The sequence below is a fragment of the Panthera tigris genome, chromosome C2 (assembly GCF_018350195.1).
Source record: "Panthera tigris isolate Pti1 chromosome C2, P.tigris_Pti1_mat1.1, whole genome shotgun sequence".
Lineage (NCBI taxonomy): Eukaryota > Metazoa > Chordata > Mammalia > Carnivora > Felidae > Panthera > Panthera tigris.
Genome location: NC_056668.1, coordinates 142,318,961 through 142,343,100, shown reverse-complemented (window position 1 = coordinate 142,343,100; position 24,140 = coordinate 142,318,961). Strand labels below are relative to the sequence as shown.

The window sequence follows — 24,140 nt, the reverse complement described above, 5'->3', positions numbered from 1 at the left end:
CCTGTGGAAAAGCAGAGTTGGTGTAAAGTTTAACTATCAATATAAATCATATTTATACTATAAAGGAGAAAAGCCATATAATTATCTCAGTAGGTGCAGAAAAAGCCTTTGACAAAATTCCATCCTCATTTATGATAAAGCTCTAAGCAAACAAGGAATAAGAGAAAACTTCCTCAGACTGATACAGAGCATCTATTAAAGAAACTTCTTTAATGTCACATTTAGTGCTGAAGAGATGTAGTGCTTTCTCCTTCTGATTTGGAGAGAGAGAGGCAAGGTTGTTCTGTGCTGCTTCTACAGAACATAGTACTGGAGGACCTAGCCTGTGTAATAAGGCAAGAAAGAAATTAAAGGCCTACAGCTTGCAAAGGAAGAAGTAAAGCTGTTTTTATTTACACATACAGGATCATGTATCTAGTAAATCCTGAGCAGTCTATGAAACTACAGAACTATGTGAGTTTAGGAAGGTTGCACTCTACAAAATCAATTACCTTTCCGTATATTTCTCTGGTAGCAATGAACAGCCAGAAATTGCCACTTACAGTAGCACCAGAAATACTGCTTGGGGATAAATCTGATGAAGGAATACAAGACCTAAATGTTGAAAATTTCAAAACATCAGTAACTTCAGTCACAGTATGTTTTAGTTTGTCCTGCATAGGTCCAAGGGTAGTCCTTTTATATGAAGATCCATGTGATATACATACTGGAAAATTTTCTAATACAGTTTTTATTGCTTTTTCCCCATTCTTTGTATTTTCTTCATTCTGGGGTTCTTCCTGTTTGATTGTCTTTTTCTTTTTCTTTTTCTTTTTCTTTTTCTTTTTCTTTTTCTTTTTCTTTTTCTTTTTCTTTTTCAAGTTTATTTGTTTTGAGAGAGAGAGAGTGTGAGCAGGGAGGGAGGGAGAGAGAGAGGGAGAGAGAGAGAGAGAGAGAGAGAATCCCAAGCAGGCCCTGGCTCCAGCGTAGAACGTGATGTGGGGCTCAGACCCATGAACCTGAGGTGAAACCAAGAGCGTAACCCACTGCACTACCCAGGTGCTGCCTGGTCGATTTTCTTACTCTGTTCTCTACATCTCTGAACCTTCTGTTTCCCATCTTTTTATTTGTCATTGGTGCAGTCTGTCTAATTTCTTCAGATTTGTCTTTTCCTATGTGAATTCCTTCTACTCTTTAACCTGTTCATTGCACGTGTAAGTGCCTGGAGGTTTTGTTTACTTTGGTGTAAATTTTGAGTTTGACTTCCTGTCTCCTATTCAGCAGGATTTGGTTTTGTTTTCAATTGGTGCTTTTGGTTGTTTGGTGGCCACAGGGCTTTCAACTGTCCTGGACTAGGATTTATACTGATTTCTCTTGAGAGCCTGTACTGTGTAGTTTAAATTCAGATGCCACAAGTGCGGTATCTGTTTCTTAACAGTGACTTGTCCTGCCTCCCTAACCTCAGCTGACAAGAGTTTTTACTTCTCTACGATGGCAGGAAAGGCCACTTTCTGTAGACCCCTAGCTTTGCTTTTTCTCATCATTTTTTGGACCTTGGAGATTTTCCTTTTTCACTCTTGAATTTAGTTACATATTAGATATTTTTACAAATTCTGTTTTCTCCAGCATGTTCTTGTATTTTGAGTGAGAAAAAACTCCTGTCTTTGAGCATAGTGTTCCATCGTTTTGGAAGTTGCTTTTTTTTATTTGTTTTTACATCAGTTATAAGATTAGTTTCACTTGTTTATCTTTTTTTAAAGATTTTATTTTTAAGTCCTCTCTAAACCCAACGTGCAACTCGAACTTACAACCCTGAGATTCAGGGGTCAAATGCTCTACCAGCTGAGCCAGCCAGGCATCCCTCATTTGTTTATTTTTACCATACAGGTTTTCTTTTTTTGTGTGTGGAAGTGACCTCTGTGTGAGACTCTTATTTCCAGATTGTTGGTCCTCGTTTCCTTCAAAATTTTTAGTATTTTAATAAAAGAGTATATTTATTTATTTATTTATCTATCTATCTATCTATCTATCACAAAAACATGTCACTTTCAAACCGAGTTTATCTTTGAATGAATTGTGGCAATTTTTGAGCGTATTTAAATTCTTTTGTTAAGACACACCATCCCAAAGAGTTCAGTTCATTCTTGGCACTGAAGATGATGATGAAGAGCACATTCCGCATGACCTCTTTACGGAAATGGATGAACTGTGTTACAGAGATGGAGAAGAGTACGAATGGAAAGAAACCGCCAGGTAGTAATACTGAGTCTCAGTATTTAGTTGGCTTTTCTTGATTTCTTCTTGTAATGTAAATATAATGATTTTATGAGCCACCTGGTGCTTTGAAATACCGAGCAGAGAATTTCCTCGTGTCTGGAAGTTATATCTTCAGTGTATCTCTTAATTCTCAAAATTCGTTTTCTTAAGGGATACTTTAATACAGCACAGAAGGCAATTATGTTAATTGTACTTTCTGATGTCTTTGATTAGAGAAATACATTTGAAAAAGTCATGGTCCCGCTGCATATTTTCAGTTTAAAAGAGAATTAGAAGTGGAAACTATGGCAATTCCACAGCGGGTCACTGTTGCGATAGAGTAGGAGGAGGAGCTGTAAGGTAACCTGGGAGGATAGATACTGTGGACTGTTAGTTTGATTTGCAAAGATGTGTCTGTAGCCAAATTTTGTGGTTGGTGGTGGTGATCTTTGTTTATCTTTAAAAGAACAGGTTTATGTGTTTCATATTAAAAGAAGCAAATAATGAGGATTTCGTTATTTATAATCCTCATTATTTATAAAATATTTTTTATGTATTACACATTTCAGATGGCTGAAATTTGAAGAGGATGTTGAAGATGGCGGTGACCGGTGGAGTAAACCTTATGTGGCAACTCTCTCTTTGCATAGTCTTTTTGAACTCAGGAGTTGCATCTTAAATGGAACAGTCATGCTGGATATGAGAGCAAGCACTCTAGATGAAATAGCAGGTTATAGTAGTCTGCCTTTTTTAATATTTAATTTGCACTGCAATTAGAGGTATTTATTTAAGTTAGGGAAATGTGGTGGAATTTTAGACCCTTGATTTAATAGCTCTGTGTTGAGTTTCCATCCTGTGTGGGACCACATGAGGAGTACACATACAAAGAACACCTTTTGTCTTTAATAGAGTTTAGGAGATTGAGTTAGACAGTCCTAACTACAGTACCAGCAAGAAAGTGACTAGTGCCATAAGTGGGATATGCGGTCTGTTTCGGGAAATGTAGAGAAAAGAGCTTTTGTTTCTTCAAGTTTTGGACGAAGGTATCTGGGGAGGATCCACGAGTACATTAAATGTATTACCTATTTTTAGACTGAACACATGGGAACAAGGAACAGGTGGTACAAGGAAAAAGAAAGTAATCTAAGGAGGAGGAAGAAAAGGAAGAAAGGTCTAGAAAGTATAGAGAGGTATGAATTTCATATCAAAGTCAGTTCCCTGTGAATGTACAGATTTCTTGAGTAGGAGACGTTTACTTTGGCTTTGCAGTGATCGCATAGTACAATGTAATATTTTCATTATTTACAATGTAATGTTTTATAATCCAGGGTCCACTTGTATGCCAGTCTCTAGTCATTGTGTTAATGTTACAGTTTACCTGCTAGGTAGGTTGATTCCAGTTTTCTGTTACAGGACTCTTACAGGTTTCAAAACTTGACTCTTTATCTCAAATTAGTGGCACTGTTTAAAAAAAAAAAGATATAGATAGATATATATTTATTTATTTATAGGTTAAAAGTAGTTACAAATATAGTTATAAAAATAGTCCAGCCCCTACAATAAGGTATCATATGGCATTACATCAATTCCCCCCACCGCCTTCACACCCCGATGTACTCATCTTCCTAGAATTTATTGCTTCATGATATTTTACCTTTTCATTTGCTCACTGGTATTTCTACCTCTGGAAGAGTGAGAGCAGAAACTTGATCTGCTTAGTTAAATGCTGTATTTCCAACAAGTAATAGGCAAATAGTTAATTACTGAATGAAGGAGTCCAGATATCCATCTATAGTTTTGATGAAAAATATGAAGTGAAGCAATAAAATACCCTCATGTTTTAGGAAGCCAGTATTATTGAATATTCACTTTAATAGAATTGTGTCCATAGCAGGAAAGCACTTCCAACCACAGGGAAGCTATTAGTGTGGCCCCTTTATAAATAAATAACAGGACTTATTAAAATAAGGGTCTCCTTGTAAATTGTTTATTTTCCTTAGATAATGTTCATATTTATCTTATGTGTACATTATACAATATCAGAAGAGAATAATACTTTCTAGAACTATTTAAAGATCTTGTTTTTTAGTAAGGTTCCACTTACAATTTATTGCTTACTCTGTGTTACAGTCATCCAAGTGTTAGCTTCTTTAATAACAATGGCTGCTATCTTTATTTTTCTTTCAATAGATATGGTGTTGGACAACATGATAGCCTCTGGCCAACTGGATGAGTCCATAAGAGAAAATGTCAGAGAAGCTCTTTTGAAGAGACATCATCATCAGAATGAGAAAAGATTCACCAGTCGGATTCCCCTGGTGCGATCTTTTGCAGACATAGGCAAGAAACATTCTGACCCTCACTTGCTTGAAAGGAATGGTGAGATAAGTTGTGGCATCCAATTTTCGCTAACCCTTCCGCTCTAACAGCATTCCAGTCTAGTACAGTCAGTATTTGGGAGAAGAAAGATATTTCTTGCAGATAATTCTGTGGGTCATTTTAGTATCCCTTTTATTCTTTTTAAAAAATAATGTTATCTTTGTATTTAAAACATCATTTCTAAAATACCATTCTTGACAACGTGACCATTAATCTGTAGAAATCATTTAGATGAAAAAATTTAAAATTCACTCTAGTTAAAATGGCACATTTAAGTATTGGTGACATACAGAACACTGTCACTATAGCTAATCCTGAATTCCTTCTTCCTATTTATTTTGCTTTTTTTGTTTTTGTCAAGACTTCTCGTATAATAGATGAAGGAGGCATAAATTATGATCTGTAAGTTTGATCTTCTTAAAATTCCAAGTCTTGGGTTTAAACTTTTATTATCTGTATTCGAGTTTTTCATAGTGATTTTTCTCTTCATTTCCTGAGTTTACTTTATTTGCTGCACAGAAACAAGTGTTCTGGCATTGTTTTGATGATTTCACTGCCCTTTATTTATACAGTTTGTGCAGGTTTTTATGGATGTTTTGTTCTTATGCTAGGGATGACCTCCCCGATGTCCTCCTAACCTCTGAGAGTGGCACGGACCCACATGTTCCAGTTCTCCGCCCTCACTCGTGGTCTGGTAGTGGTCATGTGGGGATACAGCAGTGTTCTTGTAGCCGGTTACCTCTGTCCCTGTTTTAAGACTGGAGCGCCCAGAGGCTTTGCCTCCCTCTTTTTAAAGTAGAAGAATACAGCCCTGGGGTTCTATTTTGGCTCTCAGAAGAGAGCTCTGAAGACAGTGACTCTGAAAAACCTACATACAAAGGGTTGGGGTTGCTTATGAGGGTCGTTCTTCCCTCCAGCTGCTGCCATTACTCAAGGCCTAAAAGGATTAGAGTGAAGAGGAGTGCAAGATGGGCCACAGTGTCTTTCTGCTCCTCCTTTCTGTCCCGGCAGTAATAGTATGGCTTTTAAGTATTCTCCAAACAGCCATTGGTGATGGGATTTAATACATCTGAAGTTTGACAGTAATCGTCTTTTGCAGCTCAGTGTAAACATACTCAAGACCATCTTCTGAGCGTTTGACCATTAGAACTCTTTTTAATCTGTTTAATGTTATGCCTCTGTATACGTAAGTGACCCTAAGAATAAAAGAAAGAATTACACTTACTTCGGGGCATAAGTGTAATTTTAAAGCAAGCCACCTGTGTCACATTTTACCTCTCATTTTCATCTTTCATGTAGTGTATACTCTCAACTTTTGGGAAATGAGTTCATTTACTCAGAGAGACCCTATTGAATCTTTTTTCCTCATGTGGATGGTTCCTGATGATTCCCTGATTGTCATTTGGTTCCTTTTAATCGTAACACAATGGCTGTTTTCTTTTAAATGCCGTTTTAGCATGGACATTCTGTTATTTTGTTGTGTTATAGCTATAAGCTAACAGTTTTTCTGCATGTAGCTTTTGTTTTAAACTAAATGGTGGTGGTTTGTTGATTCATATGTCTTGAGATCTCTTGAGTATTTGGCTTTGATAACTTAGATCATATGGGATTGTCTGTCATACCATATTTTTCCTAAAATCAGTGTTATTTTACTAAGGTACATGTCATAGAACACGAGGTGTTTGAAATATAAATATATATGACCTTTGGAAATATGCTAGACTTATTTCGTTATTGCCATTGTTGGTGAGAAATACTTTATTATCTAGCTGGATTAAACAATTGTATTATTTAATTGTATGCTGTATTAGAAATGGAGGCATATTTCAGGACATGTGTTAATATCTTTAGAGAGCGCAAGAATATCCTTTCAAATCGACACTATATTTTTATTTTTAAAAAATTCTTATAATTTGTCTTATGTTTTAGAATTTTACCTGGGAGCACTACCAGTAGATGATGCTCTACTAATATGAAGATTTGATATCAACTTTAAGTTAAGAGTTATTAGCTAATGTCGACTTCTATTGTGAGAGATAATTGTCTGTAGCAGTTCGGTCCAGTTTAGGAAAAATACACTGAATATAAGCTATCAGTACTTGTAAGTTTTGTTTAGGGTTTTATTTCTTGGATTATTCTTAAATCGTATTCTCATTTGCTGTTTATTATTTATCAACTTTGCATTGATACTGTTTTTTTTTTTAAAAGCTATATGATTGGGCATTGTAATTACTAACAGAATATTCCCCTGCCCAGTCTGTCATTTGCATTGTTTTGTATTTTTTGTTTTGTTTTTTTGGGTACACCTTCAGGGAATGAATGGTAATTTCAGCAACTTTTCAGTGACTTTCTCACATTTAGAAATCTCATTGCCATGCTAACTCTGATAGCATGGATTTCAAATTTGGGGCTTCGGAGCTTGCAGTTTACATTGTAAATTGATTTTGTGAGTGTGTGTGTGTGTGTGTGTGTGTGTCTCAATTTGCCTTCTGCAGCGAACTTCATCGTGTTTCATTTATTTGTTTTGTCTCAGGGGAAGGCCTGTCAGCCTCCCGCCACTCTTTGCGAACAGGCCTGTCCGCCTCAAACCTTTCCCTGAGAGGAGAGTCGCCTTTCTCCCTTCTTCTCAGTCATCTTCTTCCTTCTTCAAGAGCTGGAAGCCCTGCAGGCTCAAGGTGTCCAACCCCAGTACCCACCCCTCAGCACAGCCCTCCTTCCAGCCCTAGCGTCAGTCGCCCGACCTCCAGAAGTTCCCAGCAGAGTCAGCCTCAGGCCCCAGAGCTGCTGGTCTCACCTGCCAGTGATGCTGTCCCCACAGTAGTAATTCATCCGCCCGAGGAAGACTCGGCAGCGCCCACAGGCCAGGAGCAGAAGGCTGAGGACAATGTTGGCATGACTCCAGGCAACTATTCACACCCTCCGTGTGCGGTGCCCCCTGCCGCTGCCTCTCTTGCACGCGGAATGCCTCTCAGCACGGAGCTTTAGCAGCAAATGTACCTCATGCTTACAACTTCTTTGACTTGTGCATGGTTTGTTTTCCTTATAGCGTATGGTAGAAGGGAGCGTGATTCTTAGAAAATTTTAACCTCCAAAGCGACTCCAAAGAAGATACACATGATGTAGCCCTTTCAAGAATTTTCAGACGTTTTACAGGTCAGGGCATTTGGATAGTTCAGAAAAACGTAGGAATTTTTATAAGCAATCTTTCGATTTGCCGTGATTTTTAAAAAACGGTGGCTTTTCTTCTTGTGCGCTTCATTCATGATGTGATGAACGCATGTCGGACATGAGTTGCATGAGGTGATATGCCTCTTAATCTACTGTCCTGTGCTTTTATCCAAAGAGTGCGGTGTATTTTAACCTTGCTGACACAAATAGGATCGAATGTTCTCTTTCTCATTTTGTCTCTGAGAAGATTGGAGTTCTCCAGTGGCTACCTGGAATCATCATGATTTTAAGGCTAGTTTTATATTTGGAATAGTCTTTAATTGTTCTCTGTTGAATGCCGTATCTATCTTTAATCCAAATTCACCTTGAAATTTTCAGGACCTGTAGTTGTGGCTATAGCGATTCTATAGTCGTAGCGAGGATCTCTTTTTGTCTGTGAATTAGAAAAATTATTTCTTAGTGGGTAAAAGGGGCATAATTCATCTATGGTTATATATTATGGTAATATTGGCTCTCTGTAATATATTGGTTATACATATGTTTAAACATCTATATCTTTCCACCCAGTTTATATAAAGAAGTCTTCTTTAGTAACTACTTCTTACTGACAGCTAAGCGTATGACATAGGAATGCTAGCTACTGGTTTTCATCACACAGGTATTAATTACTGCATTTTTCCATAATACTGATAACACCTAACACTTCACTGATAGCTTACGTTTATTATATTGGCCTACTTAATGTCTAGGCAAAGTGGTGGGAGTTAGGTGGATACACCCATCTTCAGAAACCTCAGACTCAGAAAAGTTAAATAACTTCCCGAGTCATGCAACTAGTAAGTGACAAACCTAAGTCCTCTGACAAAATCCTCATGGTCCTACCACTAGATGACAGACTTCTCTGTATTGAATTTCCCCAAACATACCAAGTATGTTTCATCAAGGCTCATTGTAGTTGCCAAAATGTATATACTTTCAGAAATAAAAAGATGGAAGTAAGGTGGATAAATCATTGTAACATTAATTATGATGACAGTTACAGCTACTATTGTTTAATATTGTTCCACACGCAGTGGCATAATGATATATTAAATATATCGTGTTTATAATTCTAACAATTTGATGAGGTTCATCCCTGTTTTACAAATGAAGAAAACAAAGACATTAAAGGTATTAAGATCATACCATAAATGACCAGAGCAAGGAATTGAACTCAGATCTATAATATTTCATTGTAGATTTTGGTACTTCATGGAAAATATATAATGAGGGAACTGAACAAAAAGAAAGAAATAACTAGAATTATTTACTTGGAAATAATTAGCACTCTTTTTTATTTTTCCTTAAAAAAATATTTTTTAACATTCTTTTTTGAGAGACAGAGACAGAGTGCGAGTGGGGAGGGGCAGAGAGAGGGCGAGACGTAGAATCTGAAGCAGGCTCCAGGCTCTGAGCTGTCAGCACAGAGCCCAGTGCGGGGCTCGATCTCATGAACCGTGAGATCATGACCTGAGCCGAAGTCGGATGTTTAACCAACTGAGCCTCCCAGGCACTGCTTTTTTAAAAAAAATAAAATTTTGGGGGGCACCTGGGTGGCTCAGTTGATCAACCATCTGACTTCGGCTCAGGTCATGATCTCTCAGTCTGTGAGTTCGAGCCCTGCATTGGGCCCTATGCTGACAGCTCAGAGCCTGGAACCTGTTTCAGATTCTGTGTTTCCCTCTCTCTCTGCCCCTCCCCTGCTTGTGCTGTCTCTCTTTCTCTCTAAATAAATAAATAAATAAATAAATAAATAAATAAATAAATTTATTTCTTTCTTTCAAAAAATGTTTATCAGCACTTTTAATTACAAGGAACCAGCAGATTCCATGGACACTGTCAGTGCAGAGCCTCATGCAGGGCTCGATCTCACAAACCATGAGATCATGACCTGAGCCAAAATCAAGAGTCAGATGCCTAACTGACTGAGCCACCCAGGCACCGTGAATTTAAAGTAAATTCCTTGCATTTGTTTTTACCTGTATCTAGGCATTAACACTCAGCATTTCTTGTTTTACCAGCTTCTATGAGGAGCTATAAATTCTCTATAGTAACTAGGAGGTGACATATGAGTTCACAGTGGCTTGTTAGGCCATATTGTTAACGGGATAAAAGTAGCAATTACCTGAAAATCGAGGAACATTATTAAGCTGCTTTTCCTCCTTTGCTAAAAGTATGCCTTGAGATTTAAAGAAAATAAATTAGAATGGAGGGAAAAGAGGGAATTTCTAAAGGTAAGAAAAAGCTCCTAATTACTGTTTAAGAAGACATCTACAGAAGGTATGTAATTAAAATAATAGGGACAGCTATATGTTATTCCCTTGTTTAATTGCCTTTGGTGCTTCAAGCACCTAGAAACTCTGGTTGAGTGTCCTTGAAGTCTGATGTTATGTTACAAGAGGAAGGTGGCCTCAGTATCATTTTGGACAGGGAACGAAGTTATTTTCCTAACAGTTCCATTTTAGAGACTAACTACATGTAAAAGAGTTAAGCTGTTTTGTAGTATTTGCAACAGTCTTCTGACTTTCAGCCGTGGCGCTATTGACATTATGGGCTGGACATGCCTTTGTCATAAGGGGCTGTCCTGTGCAGTGTAGGATGTCTGACACCATCACTGGCCTCTGTTCACTAGCCGCCAGCTACACTCCCTAGTTGTGACGACCAAAAATGTCCCTACGTCTTGCCAGATGTGTCCCGGCGGACAAAATCTTCTCACTTTGAGCACCTCTGCTCCAACTCCTTTTTTTTTTTAAGTTTTTAAAATGTTTATTTTTGAGAGAGAAACAGCATGAGCAGGGGAGGGACAGAAAGACGGAGACAGAATCCTAAGCAGGCTCCAGGCTCTGAGATGTCCGCATGTTTCACCGGCTGAGCCACCCAGGCGCCCCCCCCTCCCCCAACTACTTTTATTTTCAAACCTTTAGTGACAGAAGACTCTGATATCTTTGATTTATCTTTCTCCAGTTAGATATGCTGTTGTGAGAAAAAAATGTAAGGGCAAAATAATAGATTTACCAAACTATGATTTTTAAATCCGAGTATTGATTTTGTATGTACATACATTGCTTCTTCTTTTAAGAAAATACAAAGAAATTCAGTCTTTCTATCTGTGCTAATGATACTTTTAACTTTGGGGAATTTACTCACTTAATCCTGAGCACCAGAAATTTACTGCACAGACGGGGAGACTTCCTTTACGGATTGAGGAAACGGCTTTATCTTAGCTGAGACTGTGAAGGACTATGTAGACAAGATCATGGTGAACAGCTCTAACTTGTACTTGGCATGCCCATTTTAATAGGTTCCGGATGACCAGGTTAACCTAGCCGAATGACTTCGGATCATGTTCCGGCTTTATCAGTATGGGTTCCTCCTCATTTCTTCTTCCCCTTCCCACTGTGTCCTTACGTTCCCCCCCATGGTCTTATCCCGCTCTTCTCTCTGGAAGCCGGTGGCTGAGGCAATTCTGGGGAATTGCACATGTTTTCTTTTGATTATGCATCTGTGGATATAATACATTTAGTAGTTAGAAGTATATGTACTGATGTTTATGTGCAGCTGCCGCCAAGGCCTTAATGGTATTCTTCATTTTCCTGTATGGAAGTCAGTGGAAGCCACTGAAAACTACAGGTCAGCTTTTTTTTTTTCCACTTGGGCAGTGTATTTTAATAAAGGAATTAATAGAGGAACGGACCTTGTTCTGGAAGTTTAGAGACAAAGGTCAAAGAAGAGGGATCATAATAACTTGGCTAAGCTAAGGTGGTGAGAAAGGAGCTAAGATTTAGGAAATAGTGTTCATTTCAGAATTGTTTAACACTTCCAGAGCATCTAGCTAAATAGTTTGCAAATGCCTTTTTTTTAAGGTTTTATTTTTAAATAATCTCTGCACTGAGTGGGGAGCTGGAACCCACGTCCCCAAGATCAAGCATCACACACTCCACCTACTGAGCCAGTCAGGCGCCCCAGTAGTTTGCATATGCTTTTTATACTTACGGTTTTGGGTCACGGCAACATTCTGTGACAGAGAAGGGGGTATCAAGAAACGTCTTTGGTCATTGAGGTTAAGCAGTAGGCCCAGATGACTTGGTTTCAGTTATTAGTTACAGTGTGTTTCAGAAAAATGAAAATTCCATTAGATGCATCAGATGTAGCCCATGTGCTTACAGTTCAGGTGCTTCACTAATACCGACTTTAAAGTTTATAGGATTTAAGCACAAACTGCTTAACTGGATTTCTGTGGATCACTAGATTGTGGTGAGTGGCAGAGTTAAAGTTAAGTCAAGTCTGTTGTAATTCACTCCAGCACCTTTTCTCCTGTGGTACTCTGTGTTTGGGGCAAGATTATATATTCTTGAATTAGAATATCCTGGGTGTTTTTGAAAAAATGAGATACATTTAATGGTAGAAATCTGTGTTACATACTTGATAAAGACTGAGATTGGAACTTTTTGCAAAATTCATAGTGGTAATGATTGGGTATAGGCTACAGGTTATTTTTAGGTTATTTTATTGTGAAATATTGCTGCTGAATGTTACTTGAAGTGAGCATTCTAATGATTGCACATTTATTTACTGTTTGTAATCCAAACAAGCTAATTTTACAGGTTTGTCTGAGTCTTAGTTTTAGTGAGTTGAAGTCACATGGCTACCAAGTGGCAGAGAGTGCTGCTTTCTTTCTTTTTTTTTTTTTTAATTTTTTTAAATGTTTGTTCATTTTTTGAGAGACAGAGTGCGAGCGGGGGAGGGGTGGAGAGAGGCGACACAGAATCCAAAGCAGGCTCCAGGCTCTGAACCGACAGCACAGAGCCCGATGGTGGGGCTCGAACCCACAAACCGTGAGATCATGACCTGAGCCAGAGTCGGACTCTTAGCAGACTGAGCCACCCAGGCGCCCCAGAGAGTGCTTATTTCAACACAGATATGTTTGACTATAAAACCCTTAGTCTTTGTATTTATATTGTAAAAACATTGCTACTATCTTTCCAAGTTCTATTTCTTAGGAATAATGGCAGGAGGCAGCACATAAATACTACCTGAGAAATGAAATTGTTGAGGAAGTTGTTACGGTGGATTTCTGAGTCGCATCTAGGGTTTCTCAGAAAGTAAACGATGTCACTCATGTCAGTGTGCCACGTGCAGTGCGATTCGCGTGTATGTTAGATGTGTTAGAAGCACGTTCCCCAGGTACTCGTAGTGTGAGCTGACCCAGATCTTCCATCTTCTGTGCTCCTCACCTACTCACATTTTTTTTTTCTTGTTGGCAAAAGACCACAGTTTTTGGACATTCCAGTTATTTTAAATGTTACAATAAACAGCCTCATTGTTGCTTAAAATGTTACTCTGGTCTTGCTCGTACGGTACTAACACCTGGCACTTTTTTTTTTTTTTTTTTTTTTTAACCTTGCACATTTGCTTTTGATGAATTATCACTTTCAGGATATGAGCAGAGTCCATTTAGAAAGTGAATTTCCTCCTTACTAATTTGGATTTTGTTGTTGTTGTTCTTAAATTCAAATTCAGGTGTTTTGGCCTCTCCACAGTCTGCACCTGGAAACTTGGATAATAGTAAAAGTGGAGAAGTTAAAGGTAATGGAAGTGGAGGAAGCAGAGAAAATAGCACTGTTGACTTCAGCAAGGTAATTCTGTCGCTCACTGTAAATCTTCATAATCATCCTTATTGAGAAAATCCCTGGCAATGTGGCTTTATTAGCGCTGATGATGATAATATTTTAATAGATTGGTATTTATAAGCCTGCATGTGATGCTTGTGATATGTAACTTAAGTTCAGAAATTATGAGAAGGGTAATAGTCCAAGAGCATTTGAATGACTTTGTTCACTAGTTTCAGGAATCTTGACAAAAGACTATCTGAATAATATGGGATTTCCATCTATACCTACCCCTAGATGAAACTTCAATACCTTTTGAATTACAGTCATTTGTTCTGGGGCTGCCCCCCACTGGAAAGATTAACTTTGGGAATGATGTTATAGCACTGGCGATTCAGCCTTTTCTTGGCTGTAATAAAATCCCAGAATTACTGTCTTAGGGTGTCAGTACTTTCTGGAATGTCCCTGGGAGACATAATCGGCGTTTGCCCGTGGGTAGGTAAAGGCATGGATTTAAAAACAACTCCCCTATCTGAACTATGATGTTTTGTTTTGGTAGATGAGTATTTAGATGAAATAGAAAAAGAAAACTTCAAAATTTCAAAAGAGCAGGGAAAGAAACTCCCAAGTTCAAATTACAGTGGAATATAAAGCATACTGTCTGAGTACTGCTTCTGAATCGTTGATTCTGTGTGGCTGTTACAATTTTTTGATAGTATCAGTTTGCTTGCTATAAGATGCTCTCTCTGTTAACATTGTTGTATCCAATTTAAGACTTTTAATTAAATACAATTATTTCAAGTAAGATTCATTTTTCTTAGGCTTTTTATTTTATGGTGCAAAACCTGTAAATCGCATTTTGCAGAAGAGGAGTGCCAATGATGGTTTGCATTGTAGCTTTCCTTGAGCTACTAGTTCTAAAATTACAAAAGGCCTTGCATAAGGTACGTTAACTTATGCAGAAAGGCTACCGTATTTTTAATTCTTCCGGTCTAACTTGATCATATTTTGACTGGTGCTTCTGTTGCTTCAAATGAGTGAGGAGTGTTCCGTAACTATGCTGCAATTTATCCTTGTTAAATGGATTAAATGTAACTTACATTATAGATCTCCTCTAGACATGGCAGGTGCCGTTTATTTTTGTTCCTCTGTCACAGTTTTACTTTTTTTTACTTGGCCTATCCTTGTGTACACCTTGTCTCCTGTCGGGCAGGAGTCTGCCTCCTGGCACTGTAGTTGTGGCACACTGGGTGTGGGACTCAAGAGGCCCGCTGTAAGTGCTGCTTTTATTTTTAATAGATAGCCCTGTAAGTGATTGTTTAGTGATGTGTGTGAAACTGCATATAAATGAAATTCCCATACTTTGATATTCTGTTTATAGCCTTTTCTTTGTAATTATACACAGATGACTAAATTTGATGTTATAGCACTGTCCTATGTCTATAGTGATAAATGGCTATTTATTTTAGTTTTAAATAAAAATAAAAACAACTTTTTCCACTTAATGAAAATACCGGGGAATACACAGAACGCTCTAAAATAAAAAGTACTTATAAAAAATATGTATAAAATACAAAGGGGCTAATTCATTTCTAAGATTAAGTAAAAATAATCATGAAATGAATATTTTTTAGCACTGTGTATAATTTCATGAACCATTGTTAGTTTGTGAGCTATATTTTTGTCCTTAGTAGTTTTTAATGAATAGTGCTATAATCACTGAAAATTTTCTCTAGTTTGTATGTTTGATAACTTAGATCTCTGAAGTAGTAAAGATTATGACAATTAAAACGGTTGGGAGCATTGTTTGATAGATGTGTTTTGCTTGCTTTTTTGTATTTGTCTACTCCATTCTTTACATGTGTGGGGATTTTGGTGTTTATCCATTAGATCACCAGTTTTGATTAGCGAATAGTAGTCTTGAAAGCATTTTTTTTCTTTCTTATTTCCCTCAAAATAGAGTTATAAATGCCATGCAGATTTGATTTTTAATTATTATTTATTTGTCAATAGGTTGATATGAATTTCATGAGAAAAATTCCTTCAGGAGCCGAGGCATCCAATGTTCTGGTGGGAGAAGTAGACTTTTTGGAAAGACCTATAATTGCATTTGTGAGACTGGCCCCTGCTGTTCTCCTCTCGGGGTTGACTGAGGTCCCTGTTCCTACCAGGTAATGTTCTCAGCATGTCCAAAATCTGAAAAGTTTTATCTATTGATAAAAGGGATAAAAGCTTACTTTAATTAATATTTTCATTGCACTGGATGCTTTGACTAGTAGAGCATAAAAGAGTTCTCTTTCTTTCTGGAATTAAAAAAAACAAAAACAAGAAGAAAGTATCCTTTGAAAAATACTTAGCTGGGGGCGCCTGGGTGGCTCAGTCGGTTAGGTGTCCGACTTTTGATTTCAGTTTGGGTCGTGATCTCAGGTCGTGAGATCGAGGCCTGTGTCGGGCTCTGGGCTGACAGTGGGGAGCCTGCTTGGGATACTCTCCCTGTGCCCCTCCCCTGCACTCTGTCTCTCTCTTTCTCAAAATAAATAAATAAACATTTAAAAAATAATACTTAGCATCTGTACCTTTATAAGAAGTTTGGTGTTTTAGAAGCTTTGGTTTAAAAGACATGGCTCAGATTCAGACAGATGTATTATGTCCTGTGGAGTCAGAATGGAGTTGAATCCGGAAAGGTCAAGTCTGACTTAATTTTTCATTTATAGAATGAGGATATGATTACTTCCTCATTGATGATTGATAAGTACCTCTGAATTAAGCAAAATGCTTTGTTCTGACCTGACCAAAATTTTCTGTTCAATATATGTAATTTAAAAAGGGGGAATATCCATAAGAATTAGCAAGTTGTGTTATAGAGGATAATCAGTTTGTTAGTTAACTGATTTAATTATAAACTTAATTGTAAATAAGAGTAATTTTTAAAATCTTTAAAAAATCATTCATATAATATTAAATATGAAGAATTAATTGCCATTTGGTTGGAATACGTGTGCCTATTTTTAGTATGCTTTCCTGAGTTGCATTAGTGGTGCAGTGTTAAGGTAAGTGAGAAAAAATAATTCCATAGATTCGCACTTAAATTCTCATAAAGCAAGAAGGTGAATGCTTCCAGTTTGGACAAGTGTGAATATTAATATTTTACTGTGGTGTTCATGAGGATGTGGTAGGCAGCTAAATGCTTTTTTATTTAGACACTTACAAATAAATAAAAAAATAAAATAATGTGAGGTTTGATGTTAAATTTGTGGAGCTATACATAAAAATTATTTTTCCTTCCATAGTCCCTTATTTACTCATTAGAGTCTTTATCCAGACTGTGGTTTGAGGGTTTGTGACTGTTTATTTGTACACACTGAATTTACTAGGCAAACCTTACTTGTAAGTATTTAATAGGATTGGTATTTACTCAATTTACTCATTTACCTTTTTTTCAATACAGATTAGATTAAATTATTTACTCAAATTCAAAAGGGTAAAGGGAATGGGAACTTCCCTTGAGTGTAGAACACTCAATTCTTGAATCACTCGTTTACCGTAAGGAGGATGGGGAGCAGGAGGTCGGTAGAAAGTTTATGAGTGCCTTGCCTAGTTTTGACATCTGCTTTAGTGTGAGTAGAGTTGTTGTCATTTTTTTTTTTCCGGTGATTGGTGTGCGGGGATGGAAAAGAGGGCTGAATGTGGTTTCCGTGTTTACATTGGAATGATTTCTTTATGACTGCCTGCGTTTAGGTTTGTATGTTATTTTTATTTAAGTCTGTGTATTTTAATGTTTCTTTAGGTTTTTGTTTCTGTTATTGGGTCCAGCAGGCAAGGCACCACAGTACCATGAAATTGGAAGATCAATAGCCACTCTCATGACAGATGAGGTAATTAAAATGCCCTATGAGGTGGACACTGTTTACGTGGTATATAATATAAAATCCCTTTGAAGTGGAATTTCAATCCTTTCGAAATGGACACTGAATGTAAAACATATGTCAATTACAGTTCTCTTTTTGTTCATAGTGAAGCTTAAAAAATTGTCCTTGCTGTCTGTACTCTTTTATTCACTCTTCAACCATTTACCTTTGGTAAGATCTTCAAGACCTTTCTGTCAAGATCACTGGATACTCTTTGTCCCCCAGCCCCTCCACATCTGAGATTATTGACTACCTTCTTGAAATTTTCTCCATCTTGGATTTCAGGATATCATTTATTTGGGTTTTGCTCAGGACTTTGTCCTTTCCCCTTTTCCTGCTTTTTTTCTCCATAATTTCTCTCTCCCATTTTTGAACCCCTTCATTGAGCTTGGCCTATATTGACCAGGACTTTTGTTTCTCTTTGGGGGAGAGCTTGGTAATCAGGTGTTAGACATGTCTGCCTTATGTCCCTAAGGCATCTGAAATTTCACATATCTGAACCTGACCTCCTTTCTCTGTCCTGTCTCAACCACTTAGTCACCAGATTCTACTGATTTACCTCAATGTGTTTTGCATTTAGTCTGCCATCTCCTTTCCATCTCCACGGCCATTTCTCTGGCTTGGACACTCTCACCCTTTTTTCTTTGGCAATTAACGTGGACTTTATGGATCTTTCTCTTACAGTATTTTCCTCTACACTGCTAATAACATGCAGATTTGAATATATCGTTAATATCCAGATGTATCTTGCTATATATGTATGTTTATATTTAATTCTTGACCACTGTCTTCAAAGGGTTTCCCTGATCAAGCCTCTGCATATTTCTTGAAACTTTTATCCTACTACCACTACTCACCCTTCCTCCCCCATTTTTTTTCTGGCCACATTAGCTTCCTATTAGTTCTGATGATTTATGCTCATTTCTGCCTCTGAACAAATACAGTTGCTCTTCCCTTTGCCCAAGTGTCCTTCCATCACCCCATCCCACCATTTGCATGGTTTTTGTCTCATTTCATTCAGATTTCTCCTAGAGTGTTACTTCCTCTTAGACCTTCCTCGGTCACCCTTTTCTTCTCCATCAACTTTCTTTCCTTAACCCTGCTTTATTTTTATCAGAGTATTTATTATTACTTGCAGTTACATACTTATGTAATTACTTGTTTTGCTGTCTTTCCTTCTGGGGAAAAAAAAAAAGAGTTCTGAATGCAGGGACTTTGCCTTATCTATGTCCAGTGCACTATCCACAGTGCTTAAAATTGTGCCCAGCAAATGGTAGGCAGACAGTAAATATAAGTGATCAAGTACCTGAATTTTTTAAGTAAAATATTTTGCAGATCCATGCTCATTTCTTAGGATAAATGACCCTAAAATGTCATAGAAATCGAAATGACACGCTACAGTATTATTTTATTCTGTAATGACTAGTAACCATTTCTCATCCAGAATACTCTTTTTAAAAAAGTTGTTCTGTCTTAATGCATCACTCTTTTCTTTTGTTGGTTGATTGCTATTAATTCATCTGATAATGCAATTAGTGGGTTACTTTTTATGGTTGTTACCCTGGGTGGAATGGAGACCTGCCTGGGATAAGAGTTTAGGTAATTACCTTTGTTTCAGATTTACTTGTAATATCTAGAGTAGGTTTACTATATGTTTACTATATGTAGAATTTTCTTTCTTCTTTAAAATCCTTTCACTCAATTTTTTTTTTTCCTGTAGATTTTTCATGATGTAGCCTATAAAGCAAAAGACAGAAACGACCTCTTATCTGGAATTGATGAATTTTTAGATCAAGTAACTGTCCTACCTCCAGGAGAGTGGGACCCTTCCATACGCATAGAGCCACCAAAAAGTGTTCCTTCTCAGGTAAGATTCCACACAACCCTGTGAGTTGCTTTGTCCTAGTTAAAATATCTTTGGATAGGTTATACATTTTTATGATTCACAAATCAAAACTGTATAAACGGGTACACTCAGAGCGGTTGTGTCCCTGTCATGTTCCCTTTACCTTCTTACCCCTGTACCCACCTCCCGTGGAGCATCATTGTCCTTCTAGTTTGTATTCAGTCCAAGGGGATGCAAATATAGCCCTGTTTCCTCCTTTCTTACCAACATACCACATGTCCTGTTCTGCACCTTGCTTTTTTTTTAGTATAACAGTATATCCTAGAGATGTGGATCAGAAGACATCACGGAAATATGTCTTATTTTTCTCACAGCTCTGTTTTATTTCATTTATGGATATACCATAGTTTATGCTGTTTCTGGGCTCAGGTTGTCTTCAGTCTTTTCCTTTTCTAAGCCGTATCACAATATTTATATGCCAGTTTAGTCTTGTGCAGGTGTATCTGTAGTGTCGGTTCCCAGAAATAGGATTGCTGGCTCACGTGGAACCTTTTTTATAATTTTAGTAGATATTACCAGAATCCCTTCTTACTGGGTTGCGCTGTTTTGGACACCCACAGTGATGAATGCCTCTTTCCCTACAGCCTCGCTAACAGCGTGTTACCAAACTTTTGGATACTTGTCAGGTGGATAGGTATCTTTATCCTACTATGTCAGGTATTTTAAAGTGGTTTTCATTTACATTGCTATAATTAGTGAAGTCGAATATTCCTGGATATATTTTGTTCATTGCAACCCCCCTGCTCCCGAAACACACAAAAACCACACCTTTTCCTAACATTTAAATCATTTGTTGATCCTTTGGAGTTTATCGTGGTGTATTATGTGGAATATGCACCTAGCTTTATCTTTTACCTACATTGCTGCCAGTTTGTTCCAGTTTATTAAAAAGTTGAGCATTACTCCCCTTGATTGGTGGTGTTGCCTTATCGTTTTGTAAATTTCCCTTTGCATTCAAGTCCTTCTGGAATTTCTTTTCCATTCCATTGGTCTCTGTTCATGGACCAATTCCATACTTTAATTTCTGAGGCTTTTTGGCATATTTTAATATCCAGTAGGTGTAGATTCATTCTTGACCCTTCTGTTACTCTTGCTTTCCTGAATTTTCTTGGCTGTCTTTGTATATTTATTTTTCTAGGTGAGCTTTAAAATGAGCTTTTAATTTCCAGAGCTAAAACCTGTTTTCTAAAAAACTGTGATGGCAGTTAAATTTGTAAATGAACTGAGGGAGAGTTGACATCTTTTAACATTGAGTCATTCAAGAACATGGTATGTTTCCCCCTACTTGTTTTCCGATTTCAAGTTAGTTTCTGTGTCCTTAAGGAATGCCATAAAATTCTCCTTTATCTATACTTTACATACTTGGTGAATGTATTCTGGGCATTTTATCTTTAAGGTCTGTATTGTAAATGAGGTTTTGTTCTGTTATATCTTCACTTTGTTACTTTTATATATAAAGGCTCTTTGTTACTGAGTATTTCTTTTTTATTCTCCTCCCTTTCTGAGTTCCTTCATTGTATGTAATAGTTTTTCAGCCATGTCATCTGCAGTAAGATATTTTGATCCCTCCTTTTCTCCTTACAGCTCTAGTGTATTTTCTGTTGTCTGATTGTATTGGCTGAAATCTCTAGTAATGTTGAGTGGCAGTTGACTTTAAATGGGCATTTCTTAATTTGTTCCCAACTGTAGTTAGTGTCCCTCATGTTTCTTTCATTAAGTTACTGACATTGAAGCCAAAATACACATTTTATCATGCTCAGAAAGAATCCAATTAAAGTCTGTTTCATTGAGATTTTTAACGTAAGTGGATGTTAAATTTTTCAAATGGCTTTGTAGCATCTCTGGAGATGATTGTATGACCTTTGATCATTTATTGTGGCAGACCATATTAATAGATTCTTTAATTTGAAAACACTCTTGCATTGAATGAACCCAAATTTGGCTTCAGAATGCTGGTCGCCTACATCTAATATTTTAAGTTGTTTGCATCACTGTAAGTAGATTGGTCCGTAGTTTTTTGTGCAGTCTTCTGGCTTTCCTATCTTACTTCTATTTATTTCATATCTGTAAACTTTCCCTTCCCTGTTTTTTTTAAAACTTTAAATAGCTAGAGTAATTTGGTTCTAAAAGTCTGGAAGAATTCCTTTGGAAAATTTTCTGAGCCTGAGTATTTTGTTGTATGGTGGACTTTACAACTTGCTTGTTTCTTCTGCAGTGATTGATTTGTGTAAGCTTTCTCTGTTTTCTGGGGTCAGTATTATATTTTCCTAGAAAATTGCCTATTTCCTGTTTTTCTGGTTTCAGTTTTGGGGAAATTATGTGTTCCTTTGTATTACCCATTTCTTTAAGGTTTTTAATTTATTTGCATAGGGTGGTGTATGTACGTACGTGTGTGTGTGTTCAAAATTTCCTTCAGTTTGAAGCTGCCTCCTTGTCATATCTTTTACTGTGTGTTAGCTAATGGTTTATCCTGTTTCTGAAATAGAGCAGCTTTTACAGCTTGTTTCAGTTCTCCTTTTTTTAAAGAAGCGTTTTGTTTTCTAACGCCGTTTCTGCTTTTAGTGGTTTCATTTCATTACTTTCACTTCAGGAAAGAATCTGTTTTCATATTTCCTGAGCTGGATATTTAATTCATGTATTTGTATCCTTTTGTTTTTCTTAATATAAATGCTCAATTTTCTTGAATGATGGTTTTGCTGTATCCCATGGATTGTGTTATGTAGTGTTTTCCATTTCTTTTGTTTTTTAGGAATTCTGTAGTTTTGTACTCTTCTTTCCCCTTTGAGCTAAGATGTAATTTAGTTTTAATTTTGACATTTTCAAGCGCTAATCCTATGATTATAGATGTCTTGCTACGCTATAAATGTTGAACATATAAACCAAGTAGTGTAAGTTTGTAGTTCACCCAGAGTTTTTGACCAAGGGGATCTCCTGGGATGGACACCCTTCCCCTGTCTTTCTTTCCTTCTCACAGCTGTGTCACACACAGCCCATTGACCGCTGACCTCTGGAGGTAACAGATTAGAAGTTACTTCCTTGATCTTCAAGTGAAGGGAGGGGGAGCCTTTATCACTCACGCAAGTCTTGAGTTAGTGATAATAAAGTGCAATAGGAAATTGATTTTTATGAAAACGTGTTTTGAAAAGACAACTCTTGTGCTACTTCCATCTTCAGGGAAGTATTGTGGTAAAAGGAAAATGGCATTTACTTTTTTATTAACATAAAGTGTATTCTTCATTAGTATGAGCAATATTTTAAATATTCTGGTTAGAGAGATGCTTTTGGATGTTTATTTTCCTATTACTGAGTGACAATTTGAGATGGTGGGTACGAATGTGTTTTATATAGTATATTTGGTTTAGGATACAAAATACAAAAAGCCAGTCAGGCATAAAGTTGAAATGTTAATAGAGACAAATATTACATAACTGTTCTAATGTGCAGTTCATTTCAAGTGGATGTTTATATGAGGTATCATTATTTCCAAGGGCATTGATTAGATAATGCAATCAATATAAGATCTCCTGTTCCCTCTAATTCAGGAGTGCCATCTGAACTTTTTGAAAACAGAATTCTGAAAATGTGTTTTTTGTGAAATTCAGGAAAAGAGGAAGATTCCTGTATTTCCCAATGGATCTGCCCCCAGCTCGGGTGAGACACCTAACGAGGCCGGTCATCATGCCGGGCCTGAGCTGCAAAGGACCGGACGGTGGGTACAAATACTGATTCAGTGTGGGTGTCTTTTGAGGACTAGGGGTTGATTTGATGAAGAAGGCATAAAAAGTCTTTTTCTTTGCAAGTATATGGAAGTTAATCTTGTACAGTGTTTTTTTTTTTCTATATTTAAAATGTATCATTATATAAGTGTATTTTGTTGAGGAAAATTATTTAAAAATAATTTTACTAGTAGATGCTTGGATTCTTTATATCAGGCTTTAATGTAAAATGAAAATATTATGGCCCATACAATAAGAATATTGAGCAGTTACATAGAATATAGTGTAATTTACATTACCCATTCGGAAGGTTCTTGAAGAAGGTGTGGAGTGCTATTAAAATTCTCCGTATAAAATTACAGAATTATGGGAACAGAGAGGAATTACAACCAATAGTTTGTGTGTGTGTGTGCATAGATTTAAAACTCTTAAGTGAACATTGTATCATGAGATAGGGTAAAATGAGACAGCAAAGCTAATGAAACCATGGTAATGATCCCTGGAAACCTAGTTAGAAAAACTGTTGAAGGTGTTAATTTTGGGAATAAAAAATAGAAATATTGCTAGGTGCAAACATTGTCTGAAAATACTTTGTAGAATAGAGAAATGTTACGGTATTTCCATACTGTAGAAAAAAGCATGTGGATATTGATACTGTTGTCCACGGGTGGTGGCTGTGAAACTAAGATTTTGAACCTTCTATATTTGTTTAAGACATCAGGATACTTGATAACAGCCACATTATTAGGGGTATTGATGACATATGCCTAAAGGACGCTATCAGAGAAAAAGAACAACTGGCTTACTGAACATAAGATTTAGAGAAACTTGAACACACAATTTGTTCATGGTCTAATATATTAGTCTCTGCAAGTATCCCCGAACACTAGCAGTTACTGTTACTTCCTTGGACTTCGGACTGAGATCGGGTTAGTCAGTGAGAAATACCAAGTCAGGCCCCCACTGATCTCACGGTCCGTCACATGAGAGCCTCATATAAACTGTTGATCAGTTGTTGATTTGATGATGTGGTTTCATTTTCGACATGATCATTGACACCTTTTTTTATTGCAAGTTGATTTCCCCTGCTGTCAGATTATTTACACAGTAACTTCTGTCAACTTGTCAATGTGTATTTAGTATTTAGTTTGCAATATTAACTTTTAAAAAGGTAGAATGG

General features: G+C 37.0%; 1 protein-coding gene across 5 annotated transcripts in view; it reads left to right on the top strand.

Annotated features, from left to right (window-relative positions):
- The window catches only part of SLC4A7 (solute carrier family 4 member 7), a 111,693-nt gene that overhangs the window by 52,006 nt on the left and 35,547 nt on the right, over positions 1-24,140 (top strand). For 3 of the 5 annotated variants that reach the window (XM_042956778.1, XM_042956776.1, XM_042956779.1), the window contains exons 4-11: positions 2,094-2,232; positions 2,805-2,965; positions 4,426-4,614; positions 13,342-13,457; positions 15,444-15,601; positions 17,218-17,305; positions 19,059-19,205; positions 22,847-22,953. In XM_042956778.1, coding sequence (XP_042812712.1) covers positions 2,094-2,232; positions 2,805-2,965; positions 4,426-4,614; positions 13,342-13,457; positions 15,444-15,601; positions 17,218-17,305; positions 19,059-19,205; positions 22,847-22,953 — 1,105 coding nt within the window. Of the gene's footprint in view, positions 1-2,093; positions 2,233-2,804; positions 2,966-4,425; positions 4,615-7,147; positions 7,517-13,341; positions 13,458-15,443; positions 15,602-17,217; positions 17,306-19,058; positions 19,206-22,846; positions 22,954-24,140 lie in introns of all 5 variants that reach the window. The other 2 variants (XM_042956780.1, XM_042956777.1) reach the window with 2 other exon arrangements.